We start from the raw sequence: 19,875 nt of genomic DNA, 5'->3' as shown, positions 1-19,875 counted from the left end.
TTTTACTCCCTAGAAGCAGAGTTCCGCTCTTCCAAAGAATGTGCATCCGTGTTTTGACAAAACTTTTGTGATATTTAGTTTTCTCCCCTACTACTTTTCAGCTAGTCATCAGATTGTGTTTTCTGTGACATTTGTTTGCTTTCACTGTATGCATCTAACTAAAAGAGGATATATGGTGCCTATTTTTCTGTATGAGAGAATAGGCAAGGTCATGATGCCCCCATGATGGTGAGGAAAAACATCCCTACACAGAATATTGAAGTAGGACAAGAAGCATATTGAAAGAAAAAAAAAAAAAAAAAAGTAGGCATGCACATTTGTCACAGCTCAGAAGCTGTTAATGTGCACTTAGTAGAGATACAGAAGAGGGGTGGTGACATTCTTCTTTGTCATAGGGGAAATCTTATATAGCAGTATCCATTATTTAAAGCTTTTTCAACTTAGAAGAGGGAGTTCCTGATTCCTTTTATTATTATTATTACTATTTGGTGGGTTTAGTGCCTTTTTTTTTTTCATTTAGTTAAAGGAAAAAATCTTATTTCCTTATGTCCCTTTAAAGGAAGGTCTGAAATTCTTAGGTCTTGAAAACCAAACCTGAAGAGAGTTCATATCTATCTTTTTGCATCAGTATCAGTCTGTATACAAAGATTGACATAGGATACACTAGCTTTTTTTTTTTTTTTTATTGGTAGTGGCTTCATTTGCTGATTTGCTAGATTTGCTGTTCTACAGAGCTGTACATTTCACACATATTATGAAAAATAAAAATCCTTTGTTTCTTTTTCAAAACTCTTCCTCCTGAAGGCTGTACTTCACCTGGGCAGAGCTGAGAGAACAATATTCCTCTACTGATAACAAGTGAGAGTAAACGAAGGAGGCAGTTGTAGTCCTGTGTATTGTGGTTTTGTAATGAATGTGCTGACCCTGATAAGGGGCTTGAAAACAACAAATGGCACTGTGAGGGATGAAAATCTGTACCATATGGAACGTAATATAACTATGGAGTCTCAAAACTCTGACTCTGGGGAGCATGCCAGCATACGTGGGAGAAGTGAGAATTTCATGAATTATGTTACTCTTGAGTAGATTTGAAAGTACAAAAGAGTTCAACAGTACTCAGATAAATATGCAAATATCCTTGTTCTCTGAATGAGACAGAAAAGTGGCTTTGATGTGTAGGCTTTCAGAACTTGAGTTTTGTATAAAACACATAGTAGAAGAAAAGTACAGTATAGGATGGAATGTGCAAATACTGAAAACTGCTGAAATGATTTAAGTCTTTTTACCTATCAGGTTCCCCAGGTTTGGCAGGATTAGAAAGGTGTATTAGGATGGGAGATAGCTAAACAATCACATACTGAATGGCAAGAAATGGTCTGGTAATTTAGCATGTATAACTCTTTCTTCAGAATATAAAAATAATGTTAGTGTAAATGCTGGGTTGTGAGAAGTCCAGATAAGAATCCTAGAACCTTGAGTAGTAGCGTTGTATATATATTTTCTATCAAAATCCTGTATTAGATGGAAGTATTTTGCATATTACAAAATCACCTGTTCTGGCATGAAACATTAACTTGTTCAGCTGTTGTTTGCATTGTGGCTTTGTGCTGTTGAACTGGGCATTGTTGGCTGATGGGTGAAATACCCCTGCTAAGTATAATCTGCATCCTGATGGCTGAGTGATAGACAAAGTCCTGTATCACTTCACTGTTGGATAAAGGGAAGTTGTATGTTTCAGTTGAGAAGTACTTTGTGGAGAAAAATATAATTGAACAACATCTACAGACATTACAGACATAATAAGCACCCGATGAGACGTAATTAGCATCCACTGATCTTTCCAGCTATCTCCAAAGGTTGCTCTCTTCTTAAGCTTGTTATAGCCAATGGTAGTCACTCCATATAACTATCTTGGGTGCCAAACTAAGTAAATTTATCTGCTGTAGTACAGAGGAAAAGAGAAAGCATGTCAAAGACTATTTCAGAGCAACAGCTAATCCTGGCTTGTATCAATTCATCCCATGACCATCAATTACGATCAGAGTTTTCAATCATTTGTCTCATTTGAAGGGATTGATTAACTTGATTGATTCTTGATTAACACTAGTCCTCACAGTCCTTAAATGTTTGTTTATTTGCCCTGTCTCTTGCTACAAATACACAACAACCACCCCAGTTTTGTAAGGCTGGTTTATTCTCAGCTTTCACTTACTCAACGCTGCTGAGTAGTACTGAGAGAAACCTAATCCTGTAAAAGAAGGGAGAATGTGGTTTATGCAAGGTGTTAATTCTTTTATCTCATGGGAGAAGGTGTTTTGTTTTTTTTATTTCAGTTGAAACTGAAGTACCCTGAGGAAAGAACCCTAAGTGGAACCAAATCTGGCAGCAGTCTTAGCCAGGATTCATGTACTACTATTTTGTAAAATCTGGTTTTGATATTAAAAAGGTACTCTGTGAGAGATGAATTTTGGACACAACAAAAAAATTTCTGAGTATTCCAGCCAAACTGTTTTGAACAGCTGTAGTATTAGTTTCATATTTTACTTTTTGTAAGGCTTCAGAAATGTGACTGCACTTAAATAGAAATGTAAAAATTAAAAATGAGTACAGAGTGATACAGCTTATTAAAATAAATAAAAAGTCAATTTTCAAGTTATTTGTCACAGAGTTTCCCACAGTTTTTCCACCACCTGAAATAGTCTCAGGAGTAGTTTGTGAATGAACATTTCCTTGCAGCAACATTTGCTTGTTTAAAAAAGAAAAACAAGAAAATCTTTCTCCTTTTTAACAAAAATAAATAATTCCTTAGCCAACATCACAGTCAGAAAAATGTGCAGTACTTACACAGAGTGAGAAGGTGCCTTGAATGAATTTATGTAGGTACCAAAGCTGAAAAGCTTTAGGATTTTGATGTATCTATGTCAAATTCTGAAATTCTGTCAAATGTGATACTGACTTCAGAGGACAAAATTTAAATTTGTATATTAAAGTGTTTTGAAATTTTTGCATAAACGAGAGAAAAATAGCATTGGTTGGAAAGGAAAGGGTTTACTAACCCTATAGGCCATTGGTGCTCTTAAAACACTGAAGGCTACTTCTCATTCTTTGTTAAATTCAGCAGACAACTTTTTATGGAGTGTCAAATAACAAAGTTGATATGGTCCTTTAAAGGTGTAATAAATGGAGACAAAAAAAGGCATGTGTTTAGGAATGAGTCAGCTATCGTTTTGTGAGCTTTCTCTTGACTAAACTTGCTCTGATAAAACCTGCCAATTTAGTCAGCAATTCATACTTTAAGCCATCTGTAAAAACTGTGAGAGAGAAGAGCATTCCATATATTTGTCTGTGAACGTCAGAGTAAAAGTAGGAAGCCAGCAGGGAAAAGAAAAAACAAACAAACAAACAAAAAAAAACATCCTGAGAGAAACTTAGAACTACTTATCCTGTCAAGAATAAACAAATTAGGCAGTGTGTTCCTGGTTATGTTTTCTTTAATACATAAAATTCTGCTTCTTATGAACATGTGGTTTGGCAAAAGAAGATTCTTTTTTCTTTTTAAAGTCTCAGAATTTTATAGGGAAACAGAACAATTATTGCAAGATTACAAATCAGATCGAGTTATTTATTCTGTAATTAGCCATTTTTTGCCCTATCATTTTCATTCAAAACTTCGCAGCACTTTGCATATGTATATTATTATTGTCCTTTCCTTTTTCCTTTTCCTCTCCTCTTCTCTCCTTTCTCCAATCAATAAAACTTCCCCCAAAGAAACAGCAACAAGCGCATGATCACAAAGTTAGCAAGAGTCAAGAGTTTTGATTCTCTTTTACATGGTCCCATGAACAGATTGAATGCTTTTTCCACCACCGTGTGCTCTGACCCCTGTATTTCCTCTGTACTGCATTTCTGAGGGCCTAGTGGAAGAGTCATCATACATTTCTGTGATGCTGTGTTTGGATATAAATTTGCTGAGAAGCAGGAAAAACTTGTACAGAGGACCTGACATCCTTACTTGGCAGTGCCTCCCCTTTAAGCCAGTGCAAAGCTTTGCAGGCTTGTGTCAAGTGTTTTGTTTACATATTTCTATTTGTTTGCTATTTGCCTAGTTCAGCACATTACAGATTTCATAGAATCTGACTTATGTTCCTTAACAGCAAAATGGCTCCTTTAAAACTGTAAGTAATAATAACAATAATAATAATAATAATAATACAAACATGACAATCATTTCAGGAATAGAGGCTGTGGGAATATGTCTTGTAGCCTGAAACAGTTCTCAGCCTCTAGAGTCTGTTCTGGGAAATGCAGTTCCTCATTCTGTATTGGATGGACTAATGGACTCTGGAATAGGCGTCTTAGTATGCTTTCACTACAGGGTGAGGTTGCAGCAACAGTCAAGTAAATAATGTGCAGTTCATGTCTATTATTTTTCCAACCTAAATGCCAGAGAGCTTCAAAATCATGTCACTTCAGAACATTTTCAGAAGTTCTTTCAGGAGTACTGAAGTAATTAAGTCATTCAGAAAGATTTTCTGTAGCTGGTGTCAAAAACTGAGTTCTACTGTCATCTTACTGATTATAATGAAAAAAATGAAATTAAAATGGAAAACAACCCGTATACAATTGTGGTATGCCTATTTAGTATGCTAAAATACAAAACGCGTGGCCCTTATTTAGGGAAGAACTCAGTCTGTCCTTGTGCATATCTGATTTCATTTCTGTGTTTTGGGCATTTATTCTTCTGCGATATTAATAAAGATCAAATGACTTTATATAATTCATAATGAAACTCTGTTCTAATCCAAAGGGGCAGACTGAATAAGAAAAAGAAAAAAAAAAAAGAGACATATTAAGGAAAAGATCATTTGTAGAAACACAAATATTTCCACAGAAGTCAGTGTGAAGCACTTCTGAGGATTGCTCTGTGACAAAATAAAAATGCGGCAACCTGTAAAGATGCAGCATGGCTGCTCGCAGTGGCGCATGAAAGGAGAAGAACTCAAGATGGAAGGCTAAGTAAGAAGAAGAATGGGTCTCATGGCCTTCTGGCTACCCAAAAACATTACCTGCTGGGGATTCTCATTTTATTTTTGTGTTCTTTATGTTGGCAGTTTAACAGGTCTTGAGGGGAGAGATTCAAACTGGCCAGAACTTGCAAGTTTTGTTTTCTTTCCCTGGCATGTGAATCATCCATCATCTTATTCTGACCCTAAGTGTTGCCTTTCAGTGTTGGCAGAAGGTACAGCACAAGTCATCCACAGTGATACTGTGTTTCTGGCAGAGGTTGTCTGCCCCTCCAGGGCCAGGAGAATTATGGCCAGGTTTCTTCTGATCTCAGGCTGAGCTATAAAGAGCTTGGCTGACCCTCATGGAGGTGGAAAGCCCAGACTGAGAAAGGCACAAAGGAGGTAGGCTTATGCAGTAAACCCTAAGAAGAAGGATTGATTTGCATCCCTTCAGATGAGAACAGGAAAGAGGCCTCTCAGGCTGGGCTGGAGAGAAATTATTTTGATTTTATTTTATTTATTTATTTTGATTTATGTATTTTTTATTTGTTTTATTTATTTATTTTGATTTATTTATTTATTTATTTATTTATTTATTTTGATTTGGTGGTTTGACAGAAGTTTCTGTGTTTGAGAAGTAAAGGTGGGCAGAGAGAGAAGCTGAGAAACTGAGGCAATGTAATTCTTTGAGCCAAACTGGACGTGTTGTATGGTGCTACACTTTTTGCCAGGCTGTGCTCATGACTGAGGCCTTGCAATAAGAGGTGGGGAAGGTAGTAAGGAACTAATCCGAAATTAAAAATATATATATTTATATATACGTACATCTTTTGCTGAGTAATTTTATGCATGTCTTCCCAGTATAGTCAGAAGCTAATTATATGAGGTTTTTATAGTAGTAGCAATTGAGAACTTGAACAAAGGGATATATTTAGGTCAAGAGAGAATTCAGCTAATATAAATGGAACATAAAATGATTTGGGTCTGGAAACATATATTTAGGCATATGAATAATCATGTTTGAGCTATGTCATTGAAGTTGGTACATCTGTCTGAGACTTGTTCAGAGTTTTTAGTCCCCCAAATATGTTGTGGGATTTTTGGCTAAAACCATTCTATCAAAAAAGCAAGAATATTTAGAATATTTAGGCCTAAAAACCTCTTTTGTCTGTATCAGCTGTTATTTGTTCTTATTAAACCATTTATCAGCACAAACACCAAGGCTCTGAGCTCCTTGTTACTTGTAAGCATCCAATAAAAATAATGCTTCGAATAGGGGGAAGACAGTGAATTAATATGACAGGTATTTATAATCACTCCCAAACATGAGAGTCAGTGTGAGACAAAGCATGAATATACCACTGTGGAAAATGCTAAGTGGCTAAGTGATGGTTCAGCTGTTGTTTTGGGCTGAATGACTGTACACGTTTTAATTGGTAAACACAAAATGGCTGGGAGACAGAGATACACCTAGAAAAGGCTTGGAAGGTGTGAAGATAATGAACAAATATTTTATTTTTCTGGGGTGGGGACAAAGAAGATGCAAAAAGTAGAGGGTGGGAAGCTAGCCCTTGTAGAATGGCTCAGGAATGGTTGTGCTAATAGACAGTGCTTAATTGATACTTGGGGTTACAGCTCATTAACTGCAATGAGTTTTTATCACAACAACCATATGCTGATGAACCTGTAAATTAGGAAGACAGGGCAAAGCATGAGGAAAGGGGAGGAACATAAACATCAGTATTGCTGCTCAGAACGGAAATAGAAGAGTTTTAACTATTTGTTATTTTTCAACCCAAGGCTCTTAAGAGGACAGTAACCCAGGAGTGATGGCAGGCATGTTTTTAGCCTTGTTGGCCATGATCTAAAATGCCCCCATGCAAAGACAGATTTGTCTATGTAGCCATTGAAGACCCTTTAAGAACTACAGTGGGGAGGAAAAAAAAAAAAAAAGTTTAATTGCTCTTAACTTTTGCAACTCACTTTCTGGTGTAGGAAAGCCTTGCAGGGATATACCTAGCTGCTGAGCCAGCTAGTGTGTGACAGCTTGCATATCCTGTTGATCAAGTTAAGGTCTGCAGCCTGAATAATTGCTTGTAATTTTCTGGATACAAAAGTGCCAATGAGAAGCACTGCCCTGTTCTTTTAAATGTTATTCCTAAGGGGCAGAATCAGAATAGTCTTGCAGCATAGCAGATGCACATTTATGGATAAATACTAAGGGCTAGCACTGATTCTCCTGTAGCAGTTTGCTGTTTACAGTCAGTATTGTTGTATTTTCTCCCTCTAAAAAGTTAATGGAAAAGAGTATGGTAGGAGGAAGAGAGTGCAGGGAAAGTGTGAAACCTTTCCAGAAAAATTATTTCCTGGTAAGAATTTTAATGAACTTTATGTGGAGACCTGTAGCAGGTAAGCACATCCCACGTAACAGGCAAGCTTTGAGAGTTTATAAAGCTCTACAGGCACTCTCTTTTCTTATGATACAGTCATTTGTGTTCCCAATTCAACTAAAAATTATATGAATATTTCTCCCTGACATTCTCTTTCCCCATCAAGAGTAAGTTTTGGGGACTTGGAAATCAATCTCTGTTCAGAAGCAGAGATTATTGCATACTTATAAAATCTCTTTGGAGTTTAAGTAAAACCAATAATTTTATTTTAATGGTTTTATTTTTTTTATTATTTTTTCTTAAAAATAAAATACTGCTTATTCTAATAAACCTTCTAGAAATTTGTCCTTGGTTTTAGCATTGTTTTAAGGTTTTTTGTTCCAGTCTTCCTGAAGTGTGTATATGCATACATTTTTTTTTCATTCTCATATGTTGGAAGATTAAATTCATTAACAACTTGGCATATAGAAGAACTTACAGGAAACTATTCTTATCATATTGTTTAGAGTGCAAGTTGGTGTTGAGTGCACTGTATGATTAAGTTGAGTGCACAGAAAATAACCTGAATCTGAGATGATCCCGATGATGAAAGAGAGATTAAGTCATAGGTTTATAATGCTGGCCTGGAGATACTTATTAACACTAGAGAAAATATAGAGAAAGTGTTATATGTACACACAATGTTATGTTTTTCATATTATAGCTACCTGACCATCATTAAGATACGTGTAATTCTAAATCTTTCTCCTTGGATTATAAATTAGTTCAGTACTGAAAATTTATTCACAATTATATGCTGATAGCAGAGCTGCAGATTCTGTGGACATCTCCTGAGTAATGAGAACTGCATCATTTGTGAAGGTAGAATACTGATAACAGAACTGAGAATTTGACACACTGCACACAGGCAACATGCAGATTTTCATACACAAAGTACACATGCCTGACCTAGTAACTGAACTACAGTTTAAAAACAAATATATATATATATTTAAAACAAAATGACAACAGCAAAAGAGGTGCTATTTGCTGTTTTTAGTAGCAATTCTTATCACTAGGACTGAATGAGATATCTGTCCACAAGCAGCAGTGATGAAAAGCAATTACCAGTAATCTGAGATGCTGCATGAAATTACAGTGAAGAAAAAAAAAAAAAAAGATACTTTCAGTGCCCTGAATGTATTTTATCCACAGCACCACAACACTGGACATATTTTGCAATAACAATAGTTCTGTACAACTATGATAAGCCTAAATACCTAATTGTAAAAATACCTTGGGACGATGGAGACTCCATCCAGTATTGTATTGCATTGAATGTATTATTGTATTTCAAAAGAATGTCTCTGATTAATATTTATTTATATAGAAAAAGTGTAGTAACTTAAATGTATTTCCAAAAATGGGTTAGAATTGCTGGTTAGAATTGTACGTGAGAAATAATGGCTGCATTTGTGTGTATGTATGTGCATGCATACTAACTTATTTCTCATGATATCGTCATAAATAGCAGTAGCAGTAAATAGGATTATTGAATAGATCTTTATAATGAATATTTCAAACATTTCCTCGTAGCAAATCAGTAGGATGAAAGACATACTGTGGGTTGTTTTTTTTAATAAATAAATGCACATGAATCTGAACAACGATCTCTTTTCAACAGAAAATGATGTACTAAAATATTTCAGAGCTAAATGTTACTCACTTTTTCCATTTATAAATGAAGGGCTTTTTAAACATCTTTTTAAAGCTCTGAAGTGTTTTTAGCCTCTAGCTCTCATTGACTTGGATAAATTCATATTGGAGTTCAGATGCTAATTTATGTGACTGCTTTTGAAAACAAATTTAGGTCAAATCCTGTTTCTGCAGAAGCATCCATTAACTCTGCCATTAACTCTGGGAGTTCTTTGTGTTTGCAGCTTCTGTTCTTTAACTGACAATTATTTTTCTTTTTTTTTCTGGCTGAGTCACCCACCTGAAAGTATGGTGATGCCAAATAAAATACTCTCTTTAAGAAGCAAGGATACTTTGCTTGTGCACTGCAGGTAAGTTCTGTAGAAATCCAGCATCTGGTGATGCATTTTCTTTTCTTTACTTTTTCAGGGGAATTCTGGCCTGGGGTTCAGTATTGCTGGAGGAACAGATAACCCACACATTGGGGATGATCCTGGGATATTCATAACTAAGATTATACCAGGAGGAGCTGCAGCAGAGGATGGAAGACTCAGGTAAAAACTGTCTAGAGATGTTTGGAAACAAAATGCTACATTATTATAAACTGTCCTCTAAGAGTCCAGTGTGAACTGGGTCTTTCATGTGGTCAGGGGGAGTAAATGACATGACTAGAGTCTCCTTTCTGCTAATGTAGGAAAACTGCTTTAAGTAGCTTAAATACTAATAAAGTTAGTTAAGGGATAAGGTTAGTTAAGCCCTGTATAAAGGGGCATTTGCTGGTTCCACCTCCATCTTTGTACCAGTCATTTCATTTAGTACAAGAGGAGAGATGGGGACAGGAGGAGGAAAAAGTCATTATCAAAAAGAAAGTCTTCTCTGCTTGATCACTATATGTTCATGACTGAAGAGCTACGCTTTCATGTTATATATTAAGGCTATCAACACTTCCCAAACTGCAGAGCCATTCCTAAGTAGCCGTAGCTATTTGTAGATGCTCCCTGTTGTTTGACTGCAGCAGTGAGGTATGCTTATCTGCATTTCCAAACTTTTTTTTTCTTTTTGTCTCTGTCAGGATGCAATGGCTCTGTTCTGTATTTTGAGTCACCTCCAGAGTATTCTTTTGCTGTAGCTCCTGAGGTAAACACATAGATCACTTGAAAATTGTGGTACCCAGATACATTGTAGTGCGTGTCTTAAACAAGATGTACCACAAAAGTACTTGTGCTTCTCTTTCCTTACAGACTTAACTCAGAAAGGTTTCTGTCTGTCACAGAGACTGGCAATCATATGTCAGTTGAGAAGCCTGCTGATGCTGCAAAAAGGCAATTTAGCTGGAAAGACTTTGGATAAAATTCTGAAGTTTTTGGGATCTCAGCACTGGAACCTGACCTCTAGGAGTCTTTGCCAAAAAACAGATGGCCTAAAATTCATGAAATGTGACCAGATGGTAACAGAAACATTTTTGGAAAGCCTTGTCCTTTAATTCAAAAATAAAAGTATGAGGAATTGGTCAGTTTTTAGAGGAAGCTTTGAATATTTCATATGTTAGGTTAGTAATTCCTTTTAGGAAAATAATGTTACTTTTGCTGTTACAGTGATAAGGAGTCAGGGTGGTTGGCAGTGCCTGAAGAGTGTATGATATAAATAAGATTGTAGACAAAGAGAGGAGAAATAATCTCATGTAACTTTATGACTAAGGTGCAGCAATCTACATCTAAACTAATCATTTTAGAGTCCCCTAACAGTCAGTGAAGAAAAACCTAGGCATTTCTATTTTGTCATACATCACATGCTAAAGTCAATGTCTACGATAGAAGAATCACATCTTAAAAGAGCATTCAAGTAGCTCAGCTACAGTGATCTATACTGTAAAGGTCTGCTTTGGGCCAGATGGGCTTCATGCAAAACAGGGTCAGGAAGCACATGTTTGGAAATCACCCTATCAAATATGACATGACAAACAACATAGGGGGTCTTAAACTTTACCACAAATAAGAAAGAATTCCTTTCAAAAAATAATAATATCTTTTTAGTAGAGTTTTTATTACTTTTGGAAGCTGTTCTGGTTTAAGCTATTAAGAAGACACACGTCGTTGTTTTTTTTGTCTTACTATCTTTATATGAAATCAAGTATTTTGTAATTCATTGCTTTACTAATTAACTACTGTAAATTGAACTCATGGTTATTTGGTAATTACTGTGTTGTAAGTCTTAAGAAGACCTTCTAAATCCACAAAAGATATTGTACTAATGCAATTCATTAATCCATACTAAGATTAGACCTGGAAAGCTTTGTGTTTTGTAATAAAAGTTTATCTTATTACTAAGACTATTATTATAGTCTTAGAGTACAGTATTTGTTAGCATTTTGAAGTGAAATGTTATAATTCAAATTTAACCACAGTAGTAAAAATATTTGATAAACATATATTCGGTTTGGTATTTTTGCTCTTCTCTTTTGTAAACAGAACTCATTTACATCAAATTCTTCTCTCGTTAGTACAGAATATCTGAATGCAATTAGATCAAATTCAATCAGCAGAACTTTTTAACTTCAGGTAAAACTGTAGGCATATTAAAAATATGTCTCTAAAAACTACCATTAGGAAAATGGATTGACTTAATCCTGTGGGTTTTACACTCAATAAAATCTTAATTTTTTAGCTGAATATCACACAGTATCAATTCCAGATAGAGTATCTGGGATACAGAGTACCTGGAATTTCTTCCCAGTAACTCTGTATTGTACTCAGCACTCAAAAGGCGTTTTTTTCCTGCCTCAGTTTCCCAAAGGCTCTTCAAAATTTGTGTAGTACACGTGAATTTGTACTTGGCTTTCCCAATCTTACACTCAAACACAAGCTGAACAGACACACTGTTATAGAACTTTTTTTTTTTTTCAATATTTTACAGTGTAAGGGCAGAAGCCATTCAAAAGACCTCACCATGATTTCCAAGAAAAGTTTCTGTCTGGAATGCAAGAGAGCTATTTGCATATAAACTCCATGTTTAAAAGGTTTGGGATGGCGAGATTTTATTTTATTTCACAATGTTTTTCCTAGGGGAAGATTCCTCCTTTCCTTGTTTTATCTGCTAAGTGGGTTTCACTTCGCTACAGTGCTAGCAAGGAAACAATCCTGTCATGTCTTAGGAACACCTGAAAATGTATGTATCAGTGATCTTTACCAATATGCCACTGAAGAGAAGAGCTATCCTGGGGCAGCTTCTGCTGACTTACATAACAAATAATTTTACTTAATGGCAAGTTTATCAGCTAAGGCCACTCAGTAGGAACAGCAGCTCAATGACATGCAGTAACATCCATCGAGAAAGGCGATAATCCACGTACCTAGCAGAAGTCCTATTTGAATCCCTGAGAAAGGGGGATTGGTGTTTATTTACAGAAAATATATATATATACTTTCGGTGTCCACTTTTGCCTCGGACTCTGCCTGCAATTACTGTATATTATATAGTATTGTGGACTGTTTGGACTGGCTTCTAAATCTACTGCCTTTTCTTAAATCATAAAAGCCTGTAAAATCACTTTTACTGCATCTTACATAAAGTCCCTTTTATGTAATTGTGCTCAGTGAAGTTCCTCAAATAGAGAGATTCTGAAAGCGACCTTCAAGAAATGGACTTAATGCTTCAGACCCTGGCAAATCTTTTACATGTATGTATGGACTGACAAGCAGAAGAGTAGATAGTAGCTTCATCAAAGTCCAACAAAAGCAAACACAACCTCCTGAAGCTGGGAAGGAGTAACAGTTGTGGTAGAGGGTGAGGGCTTGGCATTGTGGAAAACAGCTTTGCAGGGAAGACCTGGGGGTCCTGGTGGGCAGTTTATATTTATAACTGTGACAATGAGGGAGGGAAGGAAGATGACAGAGCCTTACTCTTCTGCATAGAGCCCAGGTCAAGAAGCAATGGACACAAAATGAAAATAATAAATAGATTAATTAAAACGTGAAATTCCGTCTGAGCACAAGACAGTACTTTTTTTTTTTTTTTTACTGTGACAGTGGTCAAGCAGTGGGACAAATTGCCCGGAGAAATTATGGAGTCTGCATCCTTGGAGGTATTCAAACCCTGACCAGTCATGTTTCTGGACAACCTGCTCAAGCTAACCCTGCTTCAGCAGGAAGGGCTGGATGAAATGATCTCAAGAGGTGCTTTCCAAACTAAATGGTACTGTGATTCTCTAATTTGCACCTGAGTCATCAGTGTGCTGTGGTAGTGATGAAGGCCAGCATGGAGGACAGTTGAGAGGAAGCACTAGAGGCAACAGTCAAATGTTGCAACAAGGGAAATGCAAGATGGGTGTGAGATGGTGGTGGTGGGAGTTTTTTTCTTTAATGAGGGTAGTTTAGTGAGGCATTGTAAGTGGTGGTTCAGCAAGGTTGTGGGATCTCTGTCTTTAGATGGTTCCAAAGTTTGTCTGGACAAAACCCTGAGCAATGGAATTTAACTTTTCAATTCAAAGGTTGAATTAGATGTCCTCCAGAGGTCTTTTCCAGCCTGAATTACTCTCTGATTCTGTAGATTGTATTTATATATAAAACCTGATTGTGAGAGTGGAACAAAGGTAAATAAATTTCTACTTTTCTGTTGTTTTTTGTTTATGGTGTTTGTTTGTTTTTGTTGCTGTTGTTTTGGTTTTGTTTAGTTTTGGGGAGCACTACTTTTATTGACAGTAGGTACAATGCATAGTGTGGGTTTGTATCTCTTCATGGCCCATATATCTTTACAGCAATATTTAACAGTAAAAGTTATCAGCCACTTTAGGCTACATTCATTTTAATAAAACATTACTAGATTTGTAAGATTTCTTGAACTTTCAAATATTAATACATACTATTTTTCATACTATCCTCTCTGAAATACGCTGACTTCTACAGCTAGTAAAACAGACAATGCACTGCACAATTCAGACTGTAGAGAACATTTTAGGTAAGTACACTGGCACAGACCCCTAATCTTCCAAAATACAAAGTTGTGGAATCTTCTGTGATGTCCATATATTGCAGAGGAAACTTCTTCTTTTCTGGTTTCTTTTGGTAAATAACTTCACGGAATACAAAATAATTACTTTTGGATTTGATTACTTTAGGTAAATGTGAATATAATAGTCTTGGGAATAACTGAAAATTAGTTTTTGCTGAATGCTGCATACCATGGTTATTTGAAGCTTTGATTTTCAAGTCAGTGACAGACAAAATCTAAAAGCTCCAGGAGTAGCAAACATTCCCACTGTCGAAGTTGAAGGAGAATTTCTCTCAGCAGTTTGATTTTTTAAAACTTCTGATGCATAAAAGCTGCTTCTTCTGTCTCTTACAAAAGTCAGTCTTCCATGGGCAAGCATCTACATTTTAATAAAGAAGGTCTGAATTTAGACTTTTACTATCTGAAAGAAAGAGAATTGCATCAGTTTATGTCTCAGTGCCTTTTTTTTTTAGTTTTATTTGACTATGTGTTGGGGAAAAAATATAGTAGTTGACTCAATTGCCTAGATAAAACAATGAACTTCAATATATCATCTCAGCAATTCCTTCTATTGACAGTTATTGATCATAAGTGATATTCTGGATTCTAAAATGCAGCATACATTTAAAAAATTCACCATACTCTGTGAAAACATGAGTGATCAGTTAACGGAACTAGAAGCAGTGTGCTGGTAAAACTTGATTAAAATAAGAGCTAGTAAAAGAATGATGAAAAGCTGTCAATTATGGACAAGTATAAAGAGCAAAGACACCCCAAATATATTTTTTTTCCAGTAGTCATAAACTGAAACAATTTTAAGTAAAATAAATAAATAAAATAAAATCTATTTATAGTTTATCACAGTCTTTTTCTGGTCTTATGGTGGAGTTATTTTTCTCAGAAGTCTGTCTGCAGGAATGAATAGATATGAATTCTTGACCCATTGCTTCCAGATTCAGAAAAAGCACTTTTCCATTTTGTGAAGGAAATTTGGAAATATGAATTTTAAAAGGTCTTGGAATGTAGAAAACAAAAAAATCTGGGATACAGCCTGGGTTGAAATCTTATATTTTGTACCAATCTTGTGGCCTAGGGAATCTTATGGAACCTGTGGTTCAAAGATCACATTGTTACTGCTAATGTGATTGAATATGAAAGAGTTTATTTGCAGGACTGTGAGATTGATATGGACAGCCTTGGGCTTGCATTTCAAGGGATACTGTTGTACCAAAGGTTATTTTGGTATTTGAGCCTGAGATGTACTCAATAGGAAAGAGGGCTGATGAGAGGAATGAGTCAAAGGAAGAAAGTGGTTGTCCCCGCAGGCATCCTGCCCTGGTAAGCTGCCTGGACCTGTAGCTATTTCATTCATTCTTTCTTCTAGGAAACTGGTTTCAAGTCTCTTCCCATTTGTGAACATTTCTTTTTTTTCTTTTTTTTTTTTTTTTTTTTCCCTTAAGGTTGTAGGCATTTGTAAGAAATTAAACACATTTAGAAAAGCACACCTACTGCCAGTTACCTTTGGCAGACTGATCAGAAACAGCACACGTACCCTCAGCCATCTGAATCCTGTAGGTTAAAAACTACTAAGGGTGTGCTGTGTTTGTCTTTCCTTTGCAAATGTGTCTTTCCTGATACTACTCTAATTACTGATTGTCAGCGGGTTTAGGATTATTTAACTGCAGAATTTTTAAGGCATGCTGCCTTGTTCTACCATCATCATAACAGTCAGCCCCAGTGGATATTTTTCCCTAGCTTTCAAAGTGATCTGGTGTGGGCAAATAATGCAGCACACATGCTAATTGTTGGAGACAAGAGCCTAAATAACTTACTCTTAGTTATCCAGTAAATCAGGCAGAAAGCTTGGAATAGAATAGTGATTCCTTCTCTTCTATTTCTGTGCCTTAAGGCCTCAGTTAAATGTCTACCAGCAAAGGTTTTTAACAAATTAGATTTGTGTTCTCTTCAGTTATCAACTAACCCACTGTGAAGTGTCGAAGTGTTATAATTTACTTAGATATATATAGCAAGAGAGGAACCTCTTTCTCATGCATACTTTGTTCATAATAAAAAATTAAACTGAGAAAAGGGAATTTAAAGGCAAAGATTCCATTCTGGTCAGCTCTTCCCCCCCCCCCCCCCCCTCCCCCCATCTTACTAAAGATGAACCAAAGAGAAAACACTACAAATTCATGCTATTCATTCAAACTTTAAAATTAGAATTAAGAAGCACACTGGTATAATTACATCCAGTTTGCCTGAGAAACTCAAAGGGAAAAAGAAATGGAGGAGAGGGAACAGAAGCAAGGCCCCAGTTGGGAAGTGATTTGATAAAAGACCCCCCTTCGGTCTTTGCCCCACAGGCTGCAATGACAGTACTTCACCTCTGATGAAAAGTCTGAAACCTCAATCCCTCCAGCAGCAGCAGGCACACAGTTGTTACCTGTTGGTATCCGTTTGTAACTCTAGACTGCTTACTGAGAAATGAATTGGGAATGAGAATAGGAAAAAATTAGGAGCTTTTTCAGATTAATGTGAAGAGCTGCTCCCAGGAGGGATCATGTTCTTTACAAGTGTGTCTCTAATCCAGCTTGGGCAACTGGCTTTATTTCACCGTCATTATATATCAAAACAGAAGTGTGTCTTCCTTGTGATTCACTGCCTAAGTCCCTGTTAACTTTTGATCTTGAATTAAGCCTATCAGTACCAGGTCTATGCACATTGCAATGGCATAAAGCTTGTTCAGGATGTTATTACAATTACAGTACTGCCACAAAACACTGATTCATATCTGCACTGTTTACAGGCCTCTGACAATGCTATTAGTCCAGTACATAATTTAGTAGTAAGTTAATAAAGAGACATTCACCCCATTAGGCAAAACATGCTTGCCTTGCAGACAGTCATCAATTAGATCATGAATTATTGACTGCTCACCCTGTCCTGGTTTGTGTTAGGAAGTTTGATCTTATTAACTGTGTTTGTCAGTGTATCTGTGCATATCGTTTTTTGAGCTACTATGATATAAAAGAATGAATTATCACGGGGGATCTACATAAAAAAGGCAGGTCACAAAACCAAAATTGAATTTTCATATATATATATATATATTTTAAGTGGCTTACAATGACTCTTGTTTTAAATTACCAACCTATACTTCTTTTCGACAATGGAATATGTTACCATTTAATTCTCCTTTCAGCTGTTTTCACCACTTCACTTTTCTTTTGCTGAATCCTTCTTTTTCTTTCTTTTTTTTTCCTACATGAAGTTTGAATTCCTTATTCAGTATTTCAGAGACCCAATATGTCTGTGAATTTGACTGTACTTCTGCTTTTTCTACTTTGAAAATAATTTGATAGGCTGCAGAAAAATCTCTTATGCCATGCAAGAAAGGATTGGGAAATGATGTTTTGACAGATGAATTCTCAGGTAAATGAAATATAATTTAATAGGAAGTAAAGCCATGGCTTTTCTCTGGCTTGTGGGCTTTGAAACTGGTGAATTTTAATAGCCTCTTTATAGAAAATAACGATGGACATTTTTGTAGGTTTTTTTTTTTTTTTTGGATCGGTTTCTTCCCCCAGTAAGTTTCTGAGCTGTCTTCCACTAACTGAAACCACTGTTTGAGAATAACACTTAAGCAAAATAGCGTGTTATTAGGGCTGTAGGTACCTTGCAGGTTTATAATGCCAATTGCATGAGGTGTTTCATGCAGTGGTACTGAATTGGTCAACAGGGCTCTTTGCCAGGAGTTTCTTTAGCAGCTATCCCACCAGAAATTTCAGTAGCCCCAGCATGCTGCAGCAGCATCAGAACAGAACTGTGCAGCCAAATCCAAGTGATTATTTCATCAACATGTTTGCACTTCTACTGCAGTTACAAATTTAAATAGCTCAGTGATAATTTGTCTTGTGTAAGAAGCCCTCTGCGGTTATATACCTTAGAAATCGTCAGTTCTCTGTGGAGTCTGGCATTAGTCAAGGAAAAAAATATTTCACATCTGTTCCTATACTCAACAGGTGTAACCCTCTGGGGTTCTGCTGAATTTTTCATTTCTTTCAATTCCCACTGAATCTGAAAATAAGATTTCGGATAAACAGGGAAAAGACTTAGGTTCTCATTAAAAAAAAAAAAAAAAAGGTTCCTTATAAACAGCAAAGGTCTGATTCAAAAACTTTGAAGAAAAAGCTTGGTTGGCTTTTTTGCTTCTGACAGCTAATCCCAGAAATGCTAATACATGGTGAGACAGACAGTCTGTCATTTCATGCACTGTCAAAACTCTCAGCTGCAGTTTGAATAAACACTTGGACTTTCAGGCTTTAGCCAAACTGTATTTCCTAACCATTCCTGATCTCTGTTGCTACATTCCTCATTTCGCTTTTACTATAGAAGTTAGAACAGGGGGCTTACATTTATTTCCCCATGGCATGCAGGTTTTAATATCAACCTTGCAATATGTGTGAGTATTTTGTTCGGATGTGTTGTTTACATTGTGCCATTCTGCATGTTACTCTGAGTCATGTCACTGCAAGAAGCAAGATTATTTTTTTTTCGCTTACTCAAAGTGTGTAGCCTAATAGGACTTACATTCTGAAGCTCCTGAAGTTTCCTACAGAACTTGAAGTACACGTTTTCTTCCCTTTCATTTTTTTTTTAATGCTACACCTTTGTTTGGAATAGCTCTTCTTAATCAAACCCGAGCGGAAGGGAGTGTTTTCTACTTGTTAGTGCAAGCGCCTGGGAGGCAGGACTGCGTAGTTTTGTTCTCAACTTGCTACGCCTGATCTGTGGTAACACTTTTCTTCTTTTGTGCTAAAGTTTCTCCATTTGTAAAATGGGTATAGTGATCATTATCTTTGCCTCACGGGGCTTGTTGTGAAGCTTAAACGAGTTCATATTTGCAAAGCACTTTGAGCGCCAAAGATGAAAAGTGCTTGTAAAAAAAACGAATGTGGAATTGCCTTCTGGGTTATCTGTTGTAACTGGTTTTCCTGCACAAACCTGAATATGCTTCAGACAGCGCTAGTGTCAGTTGGGAGGATTTTAACCACGGGTGAGGAATAACCAGGTAGTTTGGTGTATTTAGCAGCCAAAGCATATCTTGGACCCAAGGAAGCACCTCGTCCTTCCCTGGGCTGGACTCGCCAAGGCAGCACTGGAGGCTGTGCAACGCCAGGCCTCGAACCCCCGCATGGTGCTGGAGCCAGCCAAACCGGAGGGCTCGGAGGGTAAGTGAGGGCTGTGGAGATGTCCCTGCCCTCTACCACACCTACAGAGCCTGGCCTGGGGCATCTTCCACTACCTGCAGAGCAGCCTGAAGCTGGGAGGAGCTTTGCAGCTTCCTGGTGCCTTCTTCATTCATCTCAGACTTTACAGGGTTTTGTTTTCCTTTCCCATTTCTTTATCCCAACACCTTCCTCCCACAACACCCCACAGCTACCTACACCTCCTTTTTTCTCATTCTCTGCCCCTCTGCTCTCCCACGTTGGCCTCCGGCTTTGAAGGCAAACACAGATATTCATCCTGTGAGCAGAAGTTTTCCTTCTGGCCACCGTTAGAGGCTGCTGTCTCTGCTGGCTGCCAGAGCCACCCAGATAAAGCCGAGCTGCTGACAGAGCCTGGATGCGCTCAGTTTCAGTGCTTGGTTGCTAGTGGCAGTAGTTTCAGGAGGAAAGCATCGTACATGGCAGTGGCAGGAGACGAGACGCAGAGAGACTGAGGATAACTGGGGAGTTAGAGAACGGACGGAGGAATGGAAAAATGTGGTAAGAGCGAAGGATACCAAAGCTGAGAAATGAGCTGGATAAGAAATGCAA

The 19,875-nt window shown here is 37.0% G+C and overlaps 1 protein-coding gene across 31 annotated transcripts in view; it reads left to right on the top strand.

Annotated features, from left to right (window-relative positions):
* The window catches only part of DLG2 (discs large MAGUK scaffold protein 2), a 1,043,894-nt gene that overhangs the window by 686,267 nt on the left and 337,752 nt on the right, over positions 1–19,875 (top strand). For 29 of the 31 annotated variants that reach the window (XR_010828657.1, XR_010828656.1, XM_048080922.2 and 26 more), the window contains one exon: positions 9,500–9,624. Coding sequence is in view for 28 of the 31 variants with exons in the window: in XM_048080922.2 (XP_047936879.1) it covers positions 9,500–9,624 (125 nt within the window). In the remaining 3 variants the exon portion in view is untranslated. Of the gene's footprint in view, positions 1–9,499; positions 9,625–19,096; positions 19,288–19,457; positions 19,825–19,875 lie in introns of those variants that run through there. The other 2 variants (XM_048080944.2, XM_048080943.2) reach the window with 2 other exon arrangements.

This window comes from Anser cygnoides, chromosome 1, assembly GCF_040182565.1.
Source record: "Anser cygnoides isolate HZ-2024a breed goose chromosome 1, Taihu_goose_T2T_genome, whole genome shotgun sequence".
Taxonomy (NCBI): Eukaryota; Metazoa; Chordata; class Aves; order Anseriformes; family Anatidae; genus Anser; species Anser cygnoides.
The sequence above is the reverse complement of the archived record's forward strand: the minus strand, read 5'-3'. Positions and strand labels throughout refer to the sequence as shown.